At 46.2% G+C, this 24,032-nt stretch overlaps 1 protein-coding gene across 8 annotated transcripts in view; it reads left to right on the forward strand.

Moving 5' to 3' along the window:
• The window catches only part of SDK1 (sidekick cell adhesion molecule 1), a 681,727-nt gene that overhangs the window by 599,288 nt on the left and 58,407 nt on the right, over positions 1-24,032 (forward strand). For all 8 annotated transcript variants that reach the window (XM_061599424.1, XM_061599427.1, XM_061599426.1 and 5 more), the window contains 6 exons: positions 1,150-1,351; positions 6,093-6,196; positions 9,218-9,288; positions 13,675-13,813; positions 14,741-14,800; positions 19,009-19,110. In XM_061599424.1, the coding sequence (XP_061455408.1) occupies positions 1,150-1,351; positions 6,093-6,196; positions 9,218-9,288; positions 13,675-13,813; positions 14,741-14,800; positions 19,009-19,110 (678 nt within the window). The remainder of the gene's footprint in view (positions 1-1,149; positions 1,352-6,092; positions 6,197-9,217; positions 9,289-13,674; positions 13,814-14,740; positions 14,801-19,008; positions 19,111-24,032) is intronic.

Here is a 24,032-nt window from a genome sequence, read left to right on the forward strand (position 1 = left end):
TTGAGTGCTCACAAGGAGGTGGTGGCCAGCCACTGGCAGGAACTGGCACCAGTAAGGGCCTTGGAGCCCCACAGCCCTCCTTGGTGGGCAAGGCGCAGAGGCTGCTCTGCCAGGGGAGGCTGCCAAAGTCACACCACGCCCCTGTGCTCCGCCTGCCTCCTTTTCTATCCGTTTTTCTGCTGCTGCTCACTTCTTGCCATAAACAAAGAACAGTTTTGATGGTACAGATGTGAGCCCCCTGCAGTTTTGTTGTTTGTTACGTTGATATCCTGCCATTCTTATTTTGAGGCAATGTCCAAGTGGGCTTGCAGACAGAGTCCCATCCAGGCCCCAGGGATCTGATTTAGGCTGCAGGCCTGTTCTCACTTCTCTGGGAGTAAGCCCCATTGAACTCAATGGGATTTACTTCTGAGAAGCTATTAAGCATAGGATTGTGCTGGCAGAGCAGGGAGACCCGGGGTTCAAATCCGCACTCAGCCACGAAGCTTGCTTGGTGACTGTGGGTCAGCCACTGTCTCCCTCACCCTGGTCTACTTCACAAGGGTGCTGTGAGGATAACAGGAGAAGGAGATATGCCACATGCCCTGCCCTGAGCTCTTTTGAGAAAGGGAAGACTCAAAACACCATAAGCAATCTTTACTCTCCTTTTGCCACAATATATGCGCCCCGCCACCGCCACCTTACTGTGATCCAGGCTTTCTGTTTGCAGAATTTGACTTTTTACAAACATGGACATCTATTCCCTCTTCCCCCCCACCCCGTCCTGCCCTTCTCCTGTGCCACCTTTGGCAAACTGGGAGCAGAGGACAAGAATCTGAATGGAAACCATCCACGCAGGTTGGAAAATTGGGACTGAGTAAAATCAAGAGGTTGCAGCCTCATGCTCTTCAGTTCAAGTCATGGCTACGGGATTTCTCCGGCAAATCTCTCCACGTCAGTCTCAGCCTTGTATTGATTCTGCCTTCAATGGAAACTGCAGGTGTTCTCAGATCTCGGTGACACGTTGAACAAACATTGTGAAGCCTGCCCTTTATGTGCAAGGACATTTGGGCTGAGTGTTACTGTATTTGGGGGTCTTCTGTTTAGCACGTGAAGGTACTTGCTATCTTAAATTTTCTCTAAGAATAATGACTTTATATTTAATTTCAGAAAGACCAGCCCCTCCCAGCGAATTGAAAGTTCCCCAGTCTGAAGTGACGTCCCGAAGTTTACAGCTGCACTGGGTTCCTGGGAGTGATGGGTCTTCTCCGGTACGCTACTTCACAGTGCAAACAAAGGAGCTTCCGGGTGATGACTGGCAAACCTATTCTTCCTCCATCAGCCATGAAGCTACCTCCTGTGTGATTGACAGGTACCACATAGAAACTCACAGCAGGAAAGGTCAGGAAGCCCAACACACCTTGACCAAAAGAGCATCTTCTAACCTCAGAGTCCCAAAGAGGCTCTTCCTTCACTGCAGGGAGGGAGTCAAAGGCTTTGCTTCAAAACTAATTGGAGACCTAACTCATGGTTCAAATGGTGAATTAGGTTGTAACTCTCTTTCCATCTATCTCCTCAAGGGCAGTCCTGCTAGAGTGAATGCGGAGGTTCTAGGAGTAAATAGGATGTGGGTTATTATGGCTCTGGGAACTCATCCAGACTAAGTGCAGGATTTATGCACAAGGTTCTAGTTCTGATACAAATTTGCAGTCATATGCCCCTGTCTGTCCCTACTCCTCCTTGAATTCCCAGGTTCCCACGTGCATTGAAGTGTATGGGTGTTATTTATGTTACCTTGAACGTGAACGTCACCATCTTGGATTTTCTTGCACATACTGTGTGGGTACTGCACATGCACAGCAAATTCAGAAAAGAAATGTGTGAAAGCAACCAGAGTGACTGTTCCACCCCCACCCCAAAAAAATCTTAAAGAAAGAGCTGTTGCTAAGGCGATAATAAATCAGGGTAGGAGGAAAAGTTTCATGCACATCCATACTCTGCCTCAGCGGGGGTGTAGTAGCATGATGGCTGCTTACAGAATCCATCCTGTTCTCCCTTCAACCTTTTTGGGGAAGGGCTGTAAGGACTAGTCCCCATTCTCAGTTAGATTGGGGAAGGGAGGGCAAAAGTTTAACCTCAAGCAAATTGTTTTCCAGTTGTTTCCACATGAGATCATGGGCACATGGGAAGCTTTCTTGTCTCCCAGCCCTCCAGCGATGCAGGAAAATCCAGACCTTGCCAAAACTCCTTTTCTGCAGTGATTGTTGAAATTCATTCCCATCCACTGCAATGAGATTCTGTCTCTGAGTTTCTTATCTTGTGTTCAGATGAAACGAGGGCAATTTTATCTGTATTGCCATACCCAGGGATAGAGAGATAACATCACCCTGTTTAAACTGCGTTATCCAGCCTTCATTAGATTGTGCTGGAATTAAATTCTTGAAATGATTGCTGTTGAAGCTACCCTGTGCCTAAAAGGAGACTTGCCACTTGCGCTCTCTCTCTCTCTCTCTCTCTCTCTCTCTCTCTCTCTCTCACACACACACACAGAGAGAGAGAGAGAGAGAGAGAGAGATTTAAAATTTGCAAGTGTATGGAATTACTCCCTCTGGAGATCATTTTCACCAGCAAAGTGGACTGCAGGGTGCAGGGATGGAAGAAGTGGGTTTGCTTCCAGACAAGCCATTTATTGAGCAATGATTCTGATTTGTTTGAGGGAGGTTATATGAGGTTGCATCAAGCAATTGCAACCCCACACTATCCAGTGCATTTTCCCACCACTTTCCTTATTGCAAAAGGTGGGGGTGTTGTGCAAGAGTGCCACATAAACTTTAATTGTTTAGCCTGAATGTGCCAGTATGTGATTGAATCCCACCCCAAAATAGTGACAGTCCAGAAGCTCTCTCAGTCGCCTTGTGCTCTGGTTCATTTCCGTGCTTGTTTACGCATGTTCCTTCCTGTTGTCTTCCAGTATTAATCACCAGTTTTTAAAATTTAAAGTCACTCAAAATGAGTACTCTTATGCAGCACAATGAATATTGCAAGTTTTATGTGCATTATATGCATGTTTCTCTTGAGCATGTGTGTGTGTATAGATGTCAAGATTTGTATAATGCAAGTTTTATGCAAAATGTAGTTTTGGCAAGTGCACCCCCCAAATTTTTATATCTATAAAGAACTGTGAACTCTGTCACTGCATTTGGAGAACTGCAAAAGTAGACCACAAAATCCCAATTTGCAGAATGGGGGGGGGCAGGGCAGACTGTATTGTTTTGACTTGGAATCTGCAAATATCTTATTTCTAAAGCATCCCTAGCAGGATGTCAGGAAGTTACACAATGAATCTGAAGAGAGATTCTCTCACTTTCACCCTTCCCTGTTGATATATGCACATATCAACCTGACTCCTGTGGAATCCACTAAGCCTACTGCTCTTTGTTCCTCCTGTCGGCAGCTCTCTGATAGCCCCTGCAGCCCTAACCCTAACTGGAAATGCCAGGAATTGAACCTGGAGCCTTCTGCATCTCTAGCATAAGCCTCTTCTCTTTGAAACATGGCCCGGCCTCCTTCCCAAACAAAAGCACTAAAAACACTCTAAAACATCATAAAAACAATCTTTAAAATATATTACAACAAAACATCCTTGAAAACATTTTTTTAAATCTTTAAAAACATCTTTTAAAAAAGCTTTAAAAACATAATTAAAAAGCAATTCCAGCACAGATGCAGACTAGGATAAGGTCTCTACGTAAAAGGCTTGTTGAAAGAGGCAGGTCTTCAGTAGGCACCAAAAAGATAACAGAGATGGCACCTGTCTAATATTTAAGGAGAGGGAATTCCAAGGATAGGTGCCAAAAGGTGGAAGTCCTGTAGTGAAAGAATAGATCAAGTAAATATATCCCATTGTCTAACTCACACACAGGGTGGGTCCACACATGCAAACAGCTGCCTTTTCCCCCTCTGTACAATCCCTCCCTTGTATATATGGAGACATGTCATGTGCAAAGCCGCAGGCTACCCGCCCACTCCAGATTCCATGATGGCAGCAAATCCAGAAGACGCAAGTGTGAAGCGGCTAGTCCTGATTCTCAGGGAGGATCAGTGCAGCAACATAACTGTGTATTACCAGGTACCAAGGAACAAATTTGTTGTCCGTTTCCTGACAGCATTTTTCCCTGTGGGGAATGCTCAAAGCAAGTTAGCACATGAGGCCCAGTGTTTTATCCCACAATGTTTAAATATTCCATCTCTGGTAGTTTTATCTATATTGCTAGTTGGCCCTCCAGCACCAAGGCCCTGGCTTTAACCGATTAATTAGCTAAACCTATTATGTGCAATTCTGGACCCAGGCAGACCTTGTTAGCAACTCAAAGGGAGCCTCCCGCTGGCTACGCTGGAAGCTGTGCTGAAGCCACCTCAGCTGGAAGTCAGTCTTTGTATATCTTAAAGACACTGAGTACACAGAAAGGCTGCAGGGAATCCCCTGTCACTGTCTGTGTTAAATCAGCTGAGTAACAGTATTAGCTGGAAATGCAACAGAGATGAAAAACAGCACTCCTGCAGTGCTGTCCGCTTGCAGCTGGGAAGCCCACATCTTCTGTCCTTCCATTACTCTGTTCCCTTGGATTAATCCACTGATGTCTCCTGCAAATGTGGCAGCAGGAGATGTTCTTGGACCACCACAGAAAAGTTGCACTGCGATGTATGAGCTGCACTTGAGAAACAGGAACCCTATAACTGTGTGTTTGGATTTTGGTTTTAACTTGTGCTGCCTAGTCAAATATTAACAAAAGAAGGGCCTGGCTGCTGGATCAGAGCAAAGGTGGCCTGTCTAGTCCAGCTTCCCACCGTGGCCAAGTAGGTGCCTTTGGGAAGCTCACAAGCAGAATCCGGGTGCAAGAGCATTCTCCCCACCTGTGATTCCAAGCAACAGGAATTCGGGGGCATCTTGCCTATGTTAGCTTTATGTTAGCATTTATTTCTAGGCTGCCTTTCGGCCAAAAAGGCCCCCAAGGCGGCTCACAGACAAATAGAAAAACATAAATACAAATCAAAACACAATCTACAAGAATTCAAACCAACAAAATTATACATTTCTAAAAAGCAACAACATCTGAAAACAAAAAGCAGTCATCATCTTGGTAAAGGACAGTCCCTTGAAAAATGTCACTAAGAGCAGGGGGCAAAAGCAGCAACACATGTCAGTCGGCAACTCCTCCTGATAAGGGCCAGGCAGGTGGGAAAACTTGCCCCTTGATGGTCCCAGCACAGTCTCACCCCTGCAGGGGAGGTAGAAAAAGGAGCCCCGTGGCTCAAATTGGATGGGTGGGTGGGTGGCCATCGGACGTTACGTCTCCTTCCCCCTTCTGACTGAGGGGGAAGTGCTGTTCCTCAAGCAGCTTTTCCACAGGAAGGAAACTTGCAAGTGAGCAGCTGCCCCCCAAGATCTCTGCCTCCGCTCATCAGCGGTTGAACTGAGGCACTGATCCTGCGTGATGCTACTTTGCGAGCATCTTTCTTTCAAGACAGCCACTCACAAACTAGCACACGCACCCTGAATGGTCGCTGCCTCTATTTATCAGCTGATGAGCAGAAGCAGTGATTCCATGGGGCAGCAGTCTGGCAGTATGGAGAGCCTTCTTCTCTGAGTCCCCCCGCCCACTCTGACAGCCCCAGGTTGCTCTGGGCCTTCCAGTTCAACCCATAGCGATCCTTGGTGGTCCCACTTTGATTAAGTCAAGGCCCCAAAACATCCAAATGGGCCCAATTTGGCTCAAGACTCAGCCGAATCCGGCGCATAGCCCTAGTAGAAAATAGCCATTGTGGCTGAAAGCTGTTGATCGCCTTCTCCTCCTCCATAAATTTGTCTAACCCTTTTTAAAAGCCATCCAAGTTGGTAGCCATCCCTACATCTTGTGGAAGCAAATTCCACAGTTTTAACATTGCACAATAATATGGCTTCAGGAAAAGGATGACCTCCTGGAAACTGTGAACTCTGCTTAGAATTTTTGTGAGAATTTTTGTTGGGTTTGTGAGAAGAACTGCACGAGGCAGCTGTGGATAGGCAGAGAGAAAGAGTTTATCCCTATCCTGTCTGCTGTTCCATTTTCTAGACTGAACCCATTTACCTCCTACAAGCTGCGTCTGAAAGCAACCAACGATATTGGAGACAGCAACTTTGGTGCCGAGACGGAAGCGGTCACAACACTGCAGGACGGTAAGGGCTAGAGCAGCCAGCCAGCCCGCCCCAGCTTGAAACTGAGGACGGCTGTGTCTTATTAACAGTAATTCAGGGAATCCATTGCCCAATGCATTCAGTCCCAGCATTGCACCCTGGGATTAAAGAACAAGAAAATGCATGCAGCCAACCCGCTCTGTTGACACAGGTTCAGTTAGCAAGATTCACGATCTGAAGGCACTGCAGGGCAGTTGACGATTGAGCTCAATAGTCAATTGTCTATACTCGATAGTCAACTACCCTGCGGTGCCTTCAGATCGTGAATCTTGCTGAACTTGAACCCTGGTTGATTGTCTTCCAGGTTCTGTGCTAACAGACCATTATGTTTCCTGAAATTGAATAATTTAACAAGGAACATTAAAAATGAATGCAGAATTGAGCGTATGTTTGGAGAAGTTTCTTCAATTGCTTTCACTCCAAATCCACTTTTAGACTCCAGAAGTGCTAAATGGTTGAACAAGAGAGAGAGAGGTGTGCATGTCCAGCAGGCATAAACATTTTAGATGGCTAGTTGGTACGGCAAAAAAATTAACAATTGCAGAGTGCTTCCCCCCCCCTTTTTTTTTCTTGTTTTTTTTGTCGCAGATGAGACTCAGGTGCTTTTGTCCAATATAGGGAAGGTAATGATGGAGTGCAGTAATTGCTCCAGTGCCTGTGCACAGTTCTTTTATGCAGACATGAACTTTCCTATTCAACACAGTGTGTGGGGTGTCCGGGCTCAGGGTGCAGAGGCACAGCCATGTCCACAATGTACAGGCGCAAGGCTAGGAGTAAGTCATCACCTGATGGATGAACTGGGAGAGGCAAGGCCAGGTAGCAGGCAGGTGTGTGGGCCCAAAGGTGCACTGAGAAATGATCCAGCAGGTCGGCAGAGAAAAAAGTGCACCCATCCCACAGGAGCTTTTCCTTACCCACTCAGGAGACAAAATACATTGTGAGAAATCAGGCCAGCAGCTGAAGCTCTATACAGACAGTGAAACAACTGCTGAATCAAGAAGCTTTAGCGGATGCCTCTTGTTGGAAGTGGGGCAAGAGCAATTCCTGTTTTGTCCTTTTGTTTATGCTCCAGACGGGAGATAGCGTTTGGGTCCTCCAGATGGCTAGGCTTGACTACCTTTACCTGTGATGCTCTGACTGGCTTCCTTCCGTCTCAGACTGATATGTGCTTTGGGAAGCTTATCTGCCCCTCCTCCTTCTGCCTTTTCCTCCTCTTCTTCAGCTGTCTGAGAGAGAGGAGACACCTTTGTCTTTGCTCTCTCTCCTGAGCCCTGAGGCCAACTCCCACATCTGGGCGTTGCGCCTCCAACTTAGCTAGTCAGTTAGAACTAGGAATGCCTTTCCTATCTACTATGTATTTCTATAAGTAAAGTAGCTTTTCTTATTTGACTAAGTCTCCAGTCTCATTGATCTCAATGCAGGGTAAAAGCCTGCCTCTTAGGTAAACACACACACACATCTCAGACCGTTGACTATCTCTGCTCATTTATACAAATTTACATAACACCTCTTTTGGCAAGCTGTCCTGCCGAGGCGCAGGCAATAAGGTTCTTGGGCCTGGCCGGCAGAATCCAGGCTGGAGTGGGGACTTGCAGGGATTCTGGCAAGCTGTCCTGCCGAGGCGCAGGCAATAAGGTTCTTGGGCCTGGCCGGCAGAATCCAGGCTGGAGTGGAGACTTGCAGGGATTCCACTGCACCCAATTGGACTTTTGCAATGCTCAAAAAGCTCAAATAGTTTTGGGAGAAGAATTCGAAAGTGAATGGGCTTGCAGATCAATAGGAAACTGAGCAGTATAGATTGCATCTTCCCCTTGTTCAAAGAGTTCCTGGGTTGAGGCTGTAATGTGGAGAATATTATTTCTCTTGGACAGCAACTCTGTAACTGCAAAGATTCCAGTTTATGTGAGTTGCATGTGGCAAGCTTGCTTTGGATTGGCTTTGTTTTAAAACCTGTGTTGGCTGCAATGTACATTCTGCATCTCTTCTGAAAACTCCCTCTGTTAACAGCATTCATAGACGATGAAGTGGTTAAGTGCACAAGAGGCTCAAAAGCCCTTTTTAGCATCATGCATGAAAATGCCTTTAATGTGTGTTATGTTGCTTTCTGGACATGCAAACCAACTGCAAAGCTCAGTGTGTGTTGACAGCAATGTCAGTAGAAGTTCCTTTAGAAATAAACCAAATCAGGCCACAATCCAAAGGGCCGTACAACTTGCTCCATGCACCCAAGGAGGCGTTGGGCTTGTGTTTCCCCAACACCTGGGAACTGGTTTGGAAAGCAATTTCAAAAGCACTTATGTGGAGGATGGGATGGGGTTTGTAGGTCAATGGAGAGAGGGAAAAGGCAGAAATCCCTACAACACAGATGCCCGCAAGCCATGGGATGTGCTGAAAGGTGGTTTTTGAATCTGAGCCTTAACTTTAAGCTGCCACTGTTTGTCTTATCTCTCTTTTTGCTGCAGCAGACTAGCACAGCTGGTGTTCTGGAGCTTGTTCCCAGGAAAGTGTGTGTGTGTGTGCGTGTGTGCGTGTGTGTGTGTGTGCGTGTGTGCGCATGCACATAAAGCACACTTTGGGTTGAGTGTTGAAGAACCCAGATCACCCTCTGGCCTCCGTACAAGACAAGCGATTAACCGCAAAAGCTGCTCACCTCCTCTGAAAACTCGGAGGATTTATTTTGCTGAGCAAACCTGGTGTTGCTAGTGGAGCATTTTAGTGTGGAGAGCTGGGAGTGCTTGATAAGCTGCCTCGGGTTTGTTCCTGATGCATTCTGTGCGTTTACTACAGAGGTAGGATGGATGCTGAAAGCAGGCTTAGGTGGCTGGGCCTCTCGTGAGGGGGCGCGGAGTGGAAGGAGGGAGGGAAGCTGTCACTCGAGCCTTTGCCTCTGGACAGCACAAGGATGCCTTACTGGCAAGGCAGGGGAGGAGGAACTTTCAGCGACAGAATGAATTCTCTGCCTGTTTCTCACTTTTATTTCTCTCATCTTTTTTTTTTTTTTAGTTCCAAGCGAACCACCAAATTCTGTGTCTGTGACCCCCCACACAACATCCTCGGTCCTTGTGCAATGGAAGGTTAGTAGACTATGAAAGATGGAGCGACCACTCTCTTGACTGGGAGAGGGCAGAAGAGAAGGTTCCTGGTTTTTATATGAGGGTTGGCCAATCCAGAGGATTCCTACCGCTTGCCAGTCACTCACAGGAGAATATGTTGCACACCCCTAATCCCTTCTGTACCTGAAGAGTGTGCAAGGCCTGAACACCCATAGCCATAGGATGCCCTCTCAGCCAAGGCCTGTCCCACCTTGACATTTGCCCTGAGATCACACAGTGTAGTTGGATATCCCTGCAATTTACCATTATATGTGATGCAGTCACTGCTGTGTCATAGATGTTGAATCTGTCTCTTACAGTGCAGCCTACACAGAAGACCTTGTTCATGCAACAATAACACTTTCAATTACAACACGGTGACCAATGTGAGATGTGTTGAATGTTTTTAGCCAAGGAGCTATACATAGGTATCAATCAGCAACCCACCTCCCAGTCAGTTGTAGAATGAAATGAACAGAAATGCAAGTAGAGAACAATGTACAGGCACGTGTCAGAATAGAGGTTGATCCTGTTGATAGATTTTGGGTGGATAATGAATGTGAAATAGGTGGTAGTTTAGATAATTGCTTGCTTTTTATTTCATGAAAATGTAATGGGATAGTTGCACTCAAGCCGCATCGCAAGAACTGAAGGCAATTACATGTCATTACTACGTTTGTGTTATTTGGGTGCTCAGCAATTTAAACACACTGTAGTTTTCAAATAAAAAATGTGAAATAAGCTTAAACTCTAGCTAAATGCTGAGAAAACACCGCCAAAATGGAAGTTATTGTAGGTTACCCAGTGCAAGGCAATGTTTTCATGCATTGCTTAGAAATGCACAACACAACATTAGATGCTGATGCTATAAGCTTCTCAGCTCATTGTTTCAAACCCACCTTGAAATGAATTGAGACTTTTCTAAAGTAGAAAGTGATGGTTCTGTAGCTCAAGCTTGATTTCCAAATCCCTTTATAATATTAAATTTAACTTGGGTGCTTTGTTCTAGTCCATCTCTGGTTTTGATCCAATAATTTGTCCAAATTTCACGATGTAAACAAATTATCATTCTCATTTCTATAAACCTCTGCTGTCTGCCACTCATAATCACTTTTACCTGCCACTGCAGATCCTCTGGGCCTCTCTTAGAGATAGATAGAAAATCCTAAATAATCCATTATCATCAAAAGCTGGATTTTGTCCACAAAAGACAGATAAGAGCAGGATGCCATGACCTTTCTGCAAAGTACTTTTTCCAAGGCAGAAGTATGATTATCAAGGAGCCAGAGAGGAAAGAGCTTCCCATGCCATTTATCTCCCAGGTCTCTCTGTGCCGGGTATCTAAATAGCTTCTGATTCTGATATGAGATCTGGGCTCTAGAGAGAGTCCTACTTGCTTCATGTGTATCAGGAAGGTTTCATGAGGCGAAGAAGAAAAAAATTGGGGGATGCTGTAGAACCCTGATTATCAGAACTTTGATTATCTAAAACCACTCGTTCATTGAACAGGCTGCATTTCTGATCGAGACAGTGCTATGTAAACAGCCTTCATTGTTATTCAGATTTCTAATTAACAAAATGTTAGGGATGGTCCCCTAGGCTGTTCAGAAATTTGGCTGTGGGCAAATGACACAGCAGTGTATAAAAATATGTTATTTGTAAGAATCCTTGAGGCCTTGAGATCATCCCCAACCTGGAATCAGGAGAGCAAAGATAATATTTAAAAATTGCCCTGTGGAGCAATGAGTTTTCCCCTTCCAGGAAGTGATGAGAAGTTGTGTGAGTCTGAAATGAGACCATGCTATTTTATTTCAGGGCCTGTGGTATATTAGACCTAGTTGTTACAGGCAAAGGGCATCATGCATACATCCTATGTATACACTGGAGTCAAGCAGGAGGGGAGAGTGCCCTTGCACTCAGATCCTGCTTGTGGGCTTCCCATGGGCACCTGGCTGGCCACTATGAGAACAGGATGCTGGACTAGGTGGGCCCCCTTTGGCCTGACTGCTGCAGGCTCTTCTTGTGTTCTTATGTTTTTAAGTTTAATATGTTGGGGAAATATGGAAGAGGCTGTCCTCACCCCAAAGTGCTGTGATAGAGCATCTGGCTTGCACGCAGAAAGGCCCAGTCCCAGTCCCCAGCATCTCTGGGTAGGGCTGGGAGAGAGTCCTGCCTGAAACCCTGGAGAGCTGCTGCCAGTCAGAGCAGACAGTACTGAGCTGAACGGACCATTGGTCTGACTTGGGACAAGGCAGCTTCCTCTGTTAACTGCACAAAGTATATATTTTGGAGACATGGCTTGATGGACTGATTGAACAAGATTTATATACTAGTTAATTACAGAAAACCTCTAAGCAGTTTACAAAAAAAAACATTAAAATTATCAGTAAAACAGTTAGAAACAAGTAATTGAAAACATTGTTAAAACAGCAACAGATTAAAAAGATTGGAACGCATCACCGTCCAGTACACACTTACCTGGGAGTAAGTCCCATTGAACCCAGTGGAACTTACTTCTGAGAAGACATGTGTTGGATTGCAGCCTAAACTGACAAAGTCTCAGATGTGGTGTTGAGGATCTCCAGGTGGGTTTCAGTTACAAATTCTGAAGTCTCCTTAATCGATGCAGCTAAAGATTTCATGGTTTTCGTGGTAACCATGGCTCACTCTCTCGCTCTCGATGTGTGTTAGGCCCAATAGCTACAGCAGTTCACACAAACTGGATCTGGTTTTCTGTACCAGACAAGATGCAAGTGTTCAGTGGGTGGGGAACTCTTTGGTAACTCCTTTATCATGGATGGATCTCAGGGTTAAACCTCCTTCTCAGGGTTAAAAGGCCAATTAAGGCAGTCTGCCCCTCAAAGATTAATGGACCCAGATGGTTTTCTGATGGTCCAGTTTGCTCTCTCAGTTAAATCCCTTGTGGATTCCTGGAATCCACAGGTCATTGGCACAGTAGGCACCATCATCTGCTAGTCAGAACTCAACCCTCTCCCTGAGGAATTATGGAGTTACAAGCAATGAGGCTGCAGGGGCAATGGCTGTAGCTCAGGAAGATAAAAACTTGTGACAATTTTAACTGTGGATGCTGCCTTAGAGCCAGCGCAGAGTTCTTTCTTTTCCACTGCTCTACATCCCCACACATTCAAATGAGTTTCGTGAGTGAGGACAGGTGTGCCTCAGTCTGACCTCTCTCCATATGGAACATTGCAGCCCCCAGTGCCATGCTGTGATAGTTCTGCTTAGTAGGGTGAAGATGAAGTCACTGAGAACGTTTCCAATGTGGATTCTACTTTGGCATCAGGGTGTAAAGCAGAGTCATCATCCAGAGCAGGAGCTTGGATGAAAATGTAGACAAGGTGTTCATGCTACTAAGTGTTTGCTTGGCCCTTGTCCTTGGCTATGAAGCTTTACTGAACGTAATTCAACACATCTTGTAATGCAAGGAAACAATTGCAAGACCTGTGTTATGGAAGCCATCACTCAGCTCTTGACTGCACTAGTTGCGAACTTTACATTCCTAGCCAAGGTGTTGAAGTGGGCCGTGGCATAGCAACTCCATGAATTCTGAGATGGAATTTATTATCTAGACCCATTGCAGTCTGGCTTGTGGCTGTGGTTTGGAATGAAAACAGCCTTTGGCACCCTCGTTGATGTCCCATGCTGGAATAAATAAACCCTGAATGATTACCTATACCTGCAGGGAACATGACCCTGTTGATTCTCCTAGATCTGCCAGTGGCATTTGATATCACTGACAATTGTAGATGTGCATGAGTTGGTGCTGTCTTTGCAGTGGTTCTGCTCCTAGCTGATAGGGCAATTTTATAAGGGTAGTCCTGGGAGACTCCTGTTTTTCCCTGTGGAAGGTTGCCCTCAGAATCCCTCTTGGTCAGATCAAATTGTATTGCCTTTACATGGATCCATCTTGTCTCCCTTGCTTTTCAACATCCACATTAAACCACTGTGACTTTGCTGGAAGGAAGAGCTTCCTATATGTGCATTCTTGCAAAGGACGATGGGATGGGATTCTCAAGTCACCTCCTAGACTATGGCTGCAGAGTTTGTCCCAGCGTCCTTTTTGGCACGGTAGAGGTTCCTGGGCTGCACCTTGCAGCTTGTGTGTTGCTGTGGAGGGTGCCGCAAGCAACAGCTTGGGATGCTCGTGCTGTTCTTGACAGCATTTTCCACGTCATTCTGACTTTGCAGGGGATGCTCCTTTTTAATTATGCAGTGAAACATCTTGGGCTGGCACGAGGACATATTCACTTCATTTTCAAACAAATATTTAGGCTGATACATTTATTGTCTACTACTGGGCACAAGCCTTCTCTTATCTAACCTATTTTTCACGGGGACATTTTGCAGCCACCAAAGGTTGACAGCCTGAATGGTCTTCTGTTGGGATATCGCATTTATTACCGGGAGCTGGAATATGAAAGCACAGGGCCAGGACTGGAGTCCAAGGTCATTAAAAACCCTTCTGCTTTGCGAGCAGAGCTTACAGGTGAGTAGCCAGTGGTGCAATGAAATTATTTGCCATCCATTCAGTGATGGTTTTAGAAAGGGCACTGAATTGTTTGACATCCGCGTTAAGATGGGCAGATGCTACAAAAATGGTTAAGGACAAAGAAAGACAATATGTACATGCTCTGAACCTCACTCTACTAACTGGCTGATAGATTTACAAAACTTCAAGTGAGGTCCCACAGAGAACAGGGATCTTCTGTTCTCCCTCTCCCATCCTCAGCTGTTATTTCTTGCTTTCTGCTGTTTCCATCTTGTGGCTGCCTTGATGACAAATCAGGTATCCAAAACTAGCTTGCCTGTTCCATCAAATTAAAAGTTTTATTGATTGGGAGAGAATAATTAAGGGCGAGGAAAAAGAGGGAGCCCTCAATAGCGTTGCAGTCACTGCACAGTCTGCTGTGCTATCAGAGGCACCGTTCTCCAAGAATGTTGCAGGCAGCAATGTGAATAAGTAAATTCATAACATATAATTTCCGGTGTGTGTCTCCCAGAGTGTGTGTTCATTTCTGTCCCTTGGCATGCAATCTCTAGAATAAATACCTCACGTTCCAGCAGTGGCTGCACCAAGAACACAGCAGGATCCTCAGGAAGTCTCCTCCTCTGGAGCTGACTTCCCTGATGTTTGTTTGCTCAATGATTCTAAGGACATTTTGCATTCCCTTATGCTGCCTGTTTGCTGGATTTCTCTCTCTAGTAAGGAGACTGAGCAAGCCTTCATGACTGACGATCTTTCAGCATGTTATCTAGAAAGTGATGTGGCTTTTATTGCCTGTTAAGGTGCAGTCCTCAAGCTTAAAGCTGTTTCTGCATGCACTGCATCATTTCCCACTGCCTGTGCTGTACATCAGGTGCAACAACTGGTTTCCTTGCACTCTTAACTTTCTGCTTTGCTTACCCTGAATAGCCGAAAGCAGCTTCAAGACAGTGAACAGCAGTTCTGTATTAACGACGTATGAATTAACACGTAAGTGCATACCGATGTATACACCGCTACAATTCTTGGGGAAGGCAGACTCCTGGAGACCTTTTTGGGGACATGGGAAGCTGCCATTGACCCATCTACCTCAGTAATATTTTCACTGACCGCCAGTGGCTCGCAAGGGTTTCAGACAGGACATTCCCGCACTACCTGGAGATGCCAGGGACTGAACCTTCTGCATGCAAAACATGCTCTTCCACTAAGTTACAGACTTTCCCAGAAAGTCTACAGAAAAAGCAAACTTCAATTAATGATTTGGCTTCCCTTGTTTCCTGTTGGTTTAAACTGTATTTCAATTCAGGGATCATCAGTGATAGAAGATAAGGGCTTTTATTTTCAAAATGTAACTGATAGAGTCATGTGTGCTGATGCAAACTGGTATATGTGTTTGTTTCTAGGGTTGGGAGAGGGATTTGTTTGGTTCACATTTTAACGTAAACCTACCAAATTCACTCTTTCTAAACCGACCTGCAAACTGAAATGAATTGCAGCTACACTTTGAAATTCACACTTCTCCAAATTTTGCAATGCAGTACAGCAACAGAAATGCATAGAAAAATACGTATCTTTGGTAAGCATGCACACAAAAATGTGTATTTTAGTGAAAATAAAATACAAAAATGCATTGTATTAGGAAAATTGCTAGGAAAAATGCCTATTTTTGCATGAAGCCTTCAAAAACTGATGTGAAAATAGGGCAAACTGAACTTAAGATTGGGAAAATGTGAATCTGAGAAAAACCCAAACTAACTGATTTGTTCATCCTGACTTGTTCCCTATTTCTGATGCCATCAGAGGGTTTCATCTTAGTGCCTCTACATCATTATTTCCTGAATGCTGGGAATGTTCAGGCGTCCCTGCAAAGACGGCACTAAATTAGAAGGGATGTTGTGGAGCTCAGAAATTTGTCCTGTTGAAAAGGCGCAAAATACGGTTAGACAGTTTCAAAGGACAGTTGCTTTCAGGCGAGGATGTTTCTGCGAGGCGTGCCTTTGCTCTGGCCTTGGAGTAGAGCTGAGAAGGTCTGCCACCTGCATACTCACCAAGCGGATATGATCACACACATCCTACATCTCCTTGTCTTTCCCAGTGTATCTGCTGCACTTGGGGCCCTGCAAAACTTTAGGCTCAGGTAAGAATAGAATAGAGCCTAACCCACCGCACTGAAGCTTCTGCCTGAGTGCCTAACACTCTCTGGGCACCCCTAGGCTCGCTGAATCCAAGCATGATATCTGCACTAGGCTTTCAAAGCTCCTACTTCAGCGCTCAATGCAACAAAAACCCATATTGAAGCCGGGCAATGTAGCAAAGTTGAGCTAAAATCAGTGCAGAGTAATTATAAATGCAGGAGAAAATATTTCAGATCACTTTAGTTCCCAGTGCTCTAAGGCTGAAGATGATTCTGCTGGAGAAGCAGGCCACAGTATGGCACCATGATACCTTACACATCTGTTCTCCCTCTCTCACTGCAAGCAGCAACATAATGCTGAGTTCAAACTCAGGGTCCTGCCTTCCTGGGTTCAGTGGCGGTGCTGGGGAGATGCTTCACTCTTAACCTCAGCCTTCCCCCATAATCCCAGCTCAGATTCTCCATTTCTTTTAGCACCCACTGAAAACTCTCACTCCTAGTCCTCATGAACTTTCACGAACTCCTTCCACTAGGCAACTTGTTTTGATTTCCATGCTGCTGCTCCAGAGCCTTTGATTTTGTGGCATGCCACAATACCATTTTCTTGCACATTGGCTTTGAAATGTGTCATGTGCCTTTCAACAGCAAAAAAACCCAAAAACCAATGCTCTTATGTATGAACTGGCAGGAGTTTGAAAGTCCATAAAAATGTCCATTTCCTATAATATATTATGCTGGCAATATTTAAGCAGTAAATCAGATTATTATCAGCTGTCTCGGCCACCTAAAATCAGCAGGCAACACACTGGTCTCTGACTCAGACACATGGGCAGAATACTTGTAAATACTTCAGGAAATCTGAAATTGGAAGGGCTCGTTATTAAACTCCTGGAGCCTTTCCTAGAGCAGTGGCCTGCTTGTGACTCCCAGCGATGCTGAAGTTGAAAGGTAACTCGCTGGTTGCAGGGAAACCTGATATGCCAGTAGGGAGCTTGAGAGTGACGCTTGCACAGTTACAAGACATGTCCAGCCCAGCTGCCTGGCTGTGTTTCGCCGGTGGGCTCTGCAGATGCTCAATGTCCTCCTTAAGATAGGCGGCCTGATTTGAATATGTAACTCCGAGGACCACAAGTATCTGCAGGTCTCTGTCATGGAACGGACAAGGATTTCTTCCTGCCTCCTTCCTGCCATGTTTTTGCTCCTTAATGACACTGAGGCCAGGGTGTCTCCGCCCCTTGCATTCTCCCCATTTCTTCCTGCTACCATCCCTTTCCTGCATCTGTCAATGCTCATCCATGTGTTTTACCTCTGAAATGGTTGCCCAGTGGACAAACGCAAAGCTGGTGATTTCCAGAGTTTCTCTTGGTGTTGCGTGTTCAGCATTCAAGCTACACACACACATACATTGACACACACCCTTCCTCCTCCTCCTCCTCCTCCAAATAAGACTTTTGAGTTTCCAAGCGCACAACTTACTCTCTGACAGTTGCTTTAGACCCAGAGCTTCTGGGGGTGGATCATCATGGGCTCTGCTGTGGGTGCACCTTAAGCATGACTAGGATTTGGACCCCCTTGCTGACTCTTACATGACATACAGAGTCCAACTGTGCCCATCTGGCCTCTGTTTGCGGGCAGAGAAATGGCCGGGGGCAGGAATCATTTCTCCAGGGAGAGGAGAAGTTCTGCAACTATTTCTCAGAGCACAGCTGCTATCTTTCTCCTTTTTTGCAGGGAGGAGGCTGTCACTGCAGACAACAGAAGCTGTGTGAGCGCCCCCTCCGCCATTTTCCATCTCCCACATCACTCATCATTCCAGGGCATTGTATGTGTTTGGGGGGGGGGAGATTCAGCAAAGTGGCCCTCTTTTTCTAGGGGGTTGAGAAAACGAAAAGATCTCAGAAATTTCCTCAGAAAAAAAATTATTCTGAGGAATTTATTTAAATTTTATTTATTTAAAACATCTCTATCCCCCCTTTCTACCCTAAAACAGGGCATTCTGGACAGCTCACCATAAAATCATTCACACACAAAAATTAAAATAGATAAAAATAGATAAAATACAGGTAAGAAATGTTGGCACAACTCTAATATAGAAGGAACATCTGCTTTATTGATACAATAGTCATTCTCTCTCATAAAAAGAGCCCAGCTGGATTTGACCAGAGGTCCATCTCATCAAGCCTTGTTCCCCACAATGGCCAGTCAGATGCCCCGGTGGGAAGCCCACAAGCAGGGCATCAGCACAACGGCATTTTCTAAAATGACGCTTGTATGTGTCCATCATGATGAGTAGCCACTGACAGCTTTATCCTCCGTGGATTTCTCTAGCCTTTCCCCACCCCCCAATTAAGTCAATTAAGTTAGTGGCCATCATCACATCCTGTGTTCGTTTGGTCTGCCCTGAGTCTATTACAATCCCATTCAGTGGCTGAACATGAACTCTAGCCGTATATAACTTTCTCCAGCCCATGCATAGCCTGTCTCTCCACTTCAGCCACCTTCTTTCTAACTGAAGAAGACAACTAAGACAGATGCTTTAGCCGCTCCTTATAGGGAAGGGGCTACAAACTCCTGGTCATTTTAATGGTCCTTTTCTCTTCTGAGAGAACTCTTAGGAAGCTGAGTCAGACCACTGGCACGTCTGCTCAGTGCTGTCTATCCTGAGTGGCAGCAACTCTCCGGGGCCAGTCCTACCTGGAGATGCAGCCATTGGGGATGGAGTCTGGACTTTCTGCACGCAAGGCAAATGCGTCATCGCTGAGCTGCGGCCCAACCTCCGGGCACTGTAGCTCTGTGAGGTGAGCTAGGCTTCTCTAAAAGGGGATTCTCAACATCTTCCCCACAGTAGAGTTCCCACTCATTCTTTGGGGGGAAGCCTCGACAGTTGAACATACTCAAGCGAAATAGCGTTTCCTCCTGTAGATCCAACTGAATCTAGAATATCGGAGTAAATGGGACCTAGACTCGTCTTAGTTTGCTCATCTTACTTCTTGCCTATGGAGAACTTGTCAACGGGATGTTAAAGATGCTGCTTAGTTTGTAACCCCGTCATTTGCATTTCTAGAGCTGACCAAGTACAAGAGATATGAAGTTGTGATGACGGCGTACAATATCGTTGGGGAGAGTCCTGCCAGTGCCCCCGTGGAAGTCTTTGTCGGTGAGGCAGGTAAGAAAACTGGCTGATAAAATCATATAAAATAGACTTGACAAAAAGTTCCCAACAGCTCGATTTGTTGGATGGTAAGAACTCTAAGGGTGCCCATAGTGGAGGTGGCAGCAGCCAATGTCCCAGACCAAGTCTATTTAAAATGGTACAAAAGAAACACAGTGTTCACTTTCCTGAGAGTCTTAGCTTCCATTGTATTAAAAAAGCAAGTTTCTAGCCCTTATGGGTGCAGAAATCAGTTTGAAAATGTGTGGACAATTTTTCCTGAAATCTCAGGAAATCCCTCCCTGGGGGGGGGGGAGGGCAGGATTTTAGCTTTGGCTCTTTGCCCCTCCCAGGACTACCTAAACCAGAATAAGTTATGCAAGTCACTAATGATTACCATACAAGATAAGAGGAATCTCACAAATTCTCTCAATGTGGATAATATATGCAGTGGAGGCTGGCAAACAGGGCACTGCCACACCCACCTCAGTCTGCTCTCACCCTCACCTGCCTGCCTTCTTACTTTGAACTAGTCCAGGGGGGTGGCCTTGGCTGTCCACTTCCTCCTTCTTCGTCTCAGGGTTCCCCTGGCAGAACTCAGCAAGGAGTTTATTTTACTTGCAATGTTTATATTATGTTGATACTAAAGAGGGTGTTTTGTTCAGTTAACTGTATTTTATTGATTGTTTGTTGTAGTTGTTGTTTTAAGATGTTTTGACTTGTTGTACACCGCTTAGAGTTGTATTTAAATATAAGCAGAATGGACTAAATAAATAAATAGAGGAGGAGGAGGATAGGGACACAACTAGAATGACTCGGCTCCGCCTGTCAATGTCTCTGGCTCCGCCTACTGTTTGGGCTCCCTGTCTTCCGCCCTACCAGTCCCAGCGGGGACCAGCCATCACTGTGTATCCCTGTTGTGGAATCCAGCTTTCCTTGGTGCAGAATCTGGATTGCCTGAGTGCAGATTTGTAATTCTTTTTTTAGCACAAAGTATACCGGAGGGTATTCTGTGGAAGCAGGCGCAGCATTTGCTAGCTGGTCCTGAACGAATGGCATATTATCCTGAGGTTCATTTTTTTACAAATACCATTTTCAGTGCATAGATAAGCTTGACCAGAGCTGGGAGCTGAGCAGAAATGTCCCAGCCTTAAGAGTTGACATGTGCTCCCAGCTATAACAACTGACTGTCCCTTCCAACCCTTTTCTGTGCCTTCACAGAGATTACCCCCCCATGCATTTCGTTTACATATGGGATGGGCAGGTCTAGTGGTCACCCTTACAGACCCCATACATTCAGCAGGATGTCTGTAAAGGGGTCCCTATGCATGTGCTGCTTTCTTCATATAGGTGCCTCTGAAGAGATGTTGAATGTGTGGGCATTGGGGGTGGGGGACCAGTGAGACATGGACATGGGTCTTAATAGCGTTATTGTGCTGCTATAACACTAATATTTTAGTTGTGGTTTTTTTATGTTTTTAATTATCGTATACAATTGCTGTGCTTGTTATTATGTTGTTCCCTGCCCTGGGCTCTATTGAGAGGAAGGGTGGAATATAAAAAAGGAAAAACTGCTACTAATAACAGTAACAACAACCTTACAGGTGTTTGACCATTTCCCTGTTTTCACAGTCTCAGGCAGGCAGAAGCAACAGGAGGCCCACCCAAGCCCTCTTAGTTGGCCAGTGCGTGGCTGGAGAACTGTGTTCACCTTGGTGGGCACAGACCGCAGAGGCCCAGCGCAGCGGCCAAAATACCATAACACAAGTGTTCACACATCAGGCCCACTTTGCCCACTTGCTGCACTCTGGCTGTTTTCGACGGCAACTTCCACCACCCCCGGCCAGCCTGGTTGTGCTGTCTGGGATTGATGGAAGGTACAGCCTAAAACATTTGGAGGGTGTCAAGTTGGCCAAGGCTGTATAAGCCAGATCTCTAAATGTGGGCTCCCTTTTTTCAGGATAAGCTTATTTTGGTGCTCTGCACTCCTTGCTGTCTTGCTGAGGGAGGTCCCTGAGTCAGATCTAACCTGTGCCCCAGCTAATATGACTCAATCTGCTTCCATCTCTGTTCCCCGAATATTTCATATTTAACATGCAAAGGTTTCATTTCAAATTCCAGAATTGTTTTCATTACAGTTTCATTAAATTCGAGATGTCTTGGGCCTTGGATAAGCTATTAGCTCTTCCTGACCTTTTCATTTCAAACATCGCTGTAATGTTCTGTTACCTTTTCCTAAAACTCTATAAATTAATCAGGGCGCCTGTGCTCTCTGGATGCTCTGGGGCAGTTCTTACTATTGAGCTGACAGTATTATATTTTTGTTGCTGTCCTGTCTTCTGCCTGTGAAATTTGACAATGGAGAGATAACCCAGCATATATTGAGCAGAATCTACTTTGTCGGTGGAAACTTTGTGGTGTTAATAGGGCACGTGAATAGTAAGGATGGGTACAGCAGCCGTTCCCAACCTTTGGGTCCCCAGAAGTTGCTGGACTACAACTCCCATCAGCCCCAACATCAGGAATGATGTGAACTGCAGTCCAGCAACATCTAGGGATCCAGAGCCTGGGAAAGGCTGAACAAGGTAACCTGGGAGCTTGCCTTTGAGGAATATGACCTTCACCAGCTCCTGGATCTGGTCTTCATTGAAGTACTTCACCAGCAGCAACAGAAAATGAAAGGTATAATGAGGTTTCTGCTGGAATTCTGTCACACCTCAGCCAAGCGCAGCATCAGACTGCAGACTCTAGGACTGGTGGGTGGTCAAATTCCAGTTCAGGCAGACAATGATCCAGAGGACTTAGATGACATGGTCTAAGTCAGGGGTAGCCAACACGGTGACCTTCAAATGTTGTTGGACTACAACTCCTTTCACCTCTCTGACTAATTGGCCATGATTGCTGGGGCAGATGGCATCCAGCATCTGGAGGGCATCACATTGGCTGTCCCTGGTCTAAGGTAGGCTAGTGGGCAAGTTCCAGAGGAGGCAGCTTCCCTTAGACTGAGGAGCCAACTCTGGAGCAATGATTATATGGAGCCAGTCGGGCCTCCATTGGGTCCTCAGGTCACCTGGTGTAACTGGGTGCACACTGACCGCTATGTGGGTGTTGCTGCAGCACTGCAAAGATCAGGCCAGAAACTCCCACTATCTGGGGAGCTGCCCCAGTGATGCAAGGAGGACGGCAGCTGAGCCCTGCTGCCAGAGGACCCTGCTCAAGACCCCCAGTGCCTTGCAGATCTATAGAGTTTGTGATGGCACACTGAATGCTGCTGTGTCGGCAAGCACCGGCGCACTCTGCATGGGCCTACCCACCTGCATGGGAGGATGAGGCCTCAAGACTAAGAAACTGGGGAAGAAACACCTCTCGCACCACCACCACGGCATGGCCTCCTCAGGAGGCTTACAGCAACATTTGACACCCATGGGCGCCCGCAAGGGGTTTATTTCATTGAGACTGGGCTTGGCAAATAACAGAAACAGAGAAATTCTAAAGGGAGCAACACAACTCAGGCCCGTCGTCTGCCTAAAGGTTCTGGAGGACACACACAAAAAGCAGGAGTGGGGGCAAAAAAGGAGGAGGGGCAAGCCTCTCCCAGCCCCCCCCCCTCAGCTACATGCTTGACCCTTCCCCTTTGGTCACCTCCACCCTTTTCGTTTGGACAAACCTGGTGACGGTCCCGCTGCCAGGGCTGCAGCTTTGGCTAGAGTAGCAACAAGGCCGGTGGCAGCCTTGCCCCAGATCCCCCCTCCCAATGCTTCCCCTTGAATGGGATGGAGCCCCTGGCTTGTCAGGAGCACCAGCTTGTAGCTACCCGGCGGTGGTATTGCGGACAGTGACAGAAATCAAAGACTGCCCCTCGCTTGAGAAGGCGAATAAAGCAGAAGCGGAGAGTACAACCCTGCACTCCTTCCTGAGCTTCACGGCTCTGCTGGGCCTCTGCCACCCCGCAATTACCTGGAGAGGTCGTGGGCTCTCCGACACTGGAGGCCTTCAAGAGGCAGCTGGACAGGCACCTGTCGGGAATGCTTTGATTTGGATTCCTGCATTGCGCAGGGGGTTGGACTGGATGGCCTTGTAGGCCCCTTCCAACTCTACTCTTCTATCATTCTATGATTCTGTGAGAGCTCCTTTGCGGAGAATCCAACCCAGGCGCAGGGACCCTTTGCCCTCCTGGCATTGCTGAGCTACAACTCCCACTAGCCCCAGCAAGTGTGGTCATTGGCCACCAGGGACAGTGGGAGTGGAGTTCAGCAACATCTGGAAGGCCAAAGGTTCCCTACACCTGATCCAACGGGAGAAGTCGTGTTTGAAGCAGGCATGTTTGCATAAGGTGGAACAGGCTAGTGAAACACACAAGGGGGAAAAAACATTTAAAAGCGATAAATCCTCTGTTGGAAGAAGGCAGCAAGAATGACACGTATCATTGACACTGGCAACCATCATGGGTGAAAAAAAAACTATATATCCATCCCGCATTTTAATTTTCAAAAGAAATTGTAAACTTTGATGGCAGCTTTAGTGATGGGAGGAAGTGTGGAAAGAGAGTGGTCCTGATGGAAGCTGCTTCTTTCACTGATTCCTCCTCATGGCTGTCTCTCCGCTTTTGGGAAGGCCTGCCTCTTGCCTGCACTGTTCTTTGGAGGCTGTAGGAAGTTCTTCACTACAAACTGAAGGAGGTAAGCAGAGGTATCTCTACTGAGGGGCTGTGCCTCTAATTTTCATCCCCCATCCAGGCCTCAAATACATTTCTGCAGTCATGTTCTGAGGGCACCAACAGCAGACCTCTCTTCCCACTGTTAACGGTAATTATTTCCCATCACTTCCCTGCTGGTGGCTAACACATACGTCCTCAGGAATGGCTGAATCTCTTATTTTATATCAGCTGTTTTCCCACCTGTATTCAAAGCTCTGGTTGCACATCTCAGAAGGCTCCG

The sequence above is a fragment of the Rhineura floridana genome, chromosome 17 (assembly GCF_030035675.1).
Source record: "Rhineura floridana isolate rRhiFlo1 chromosome 17, rRhiFlo1.hap2, whole genome shotgun sequence".
NCBI classification, from domain to species: domain Eukaryota; kingdom Metazoa; phylum Chordata; class Lepidosauria; order Squamata; family Rhineuridae; genus Rhineura; species Rhineura floridana.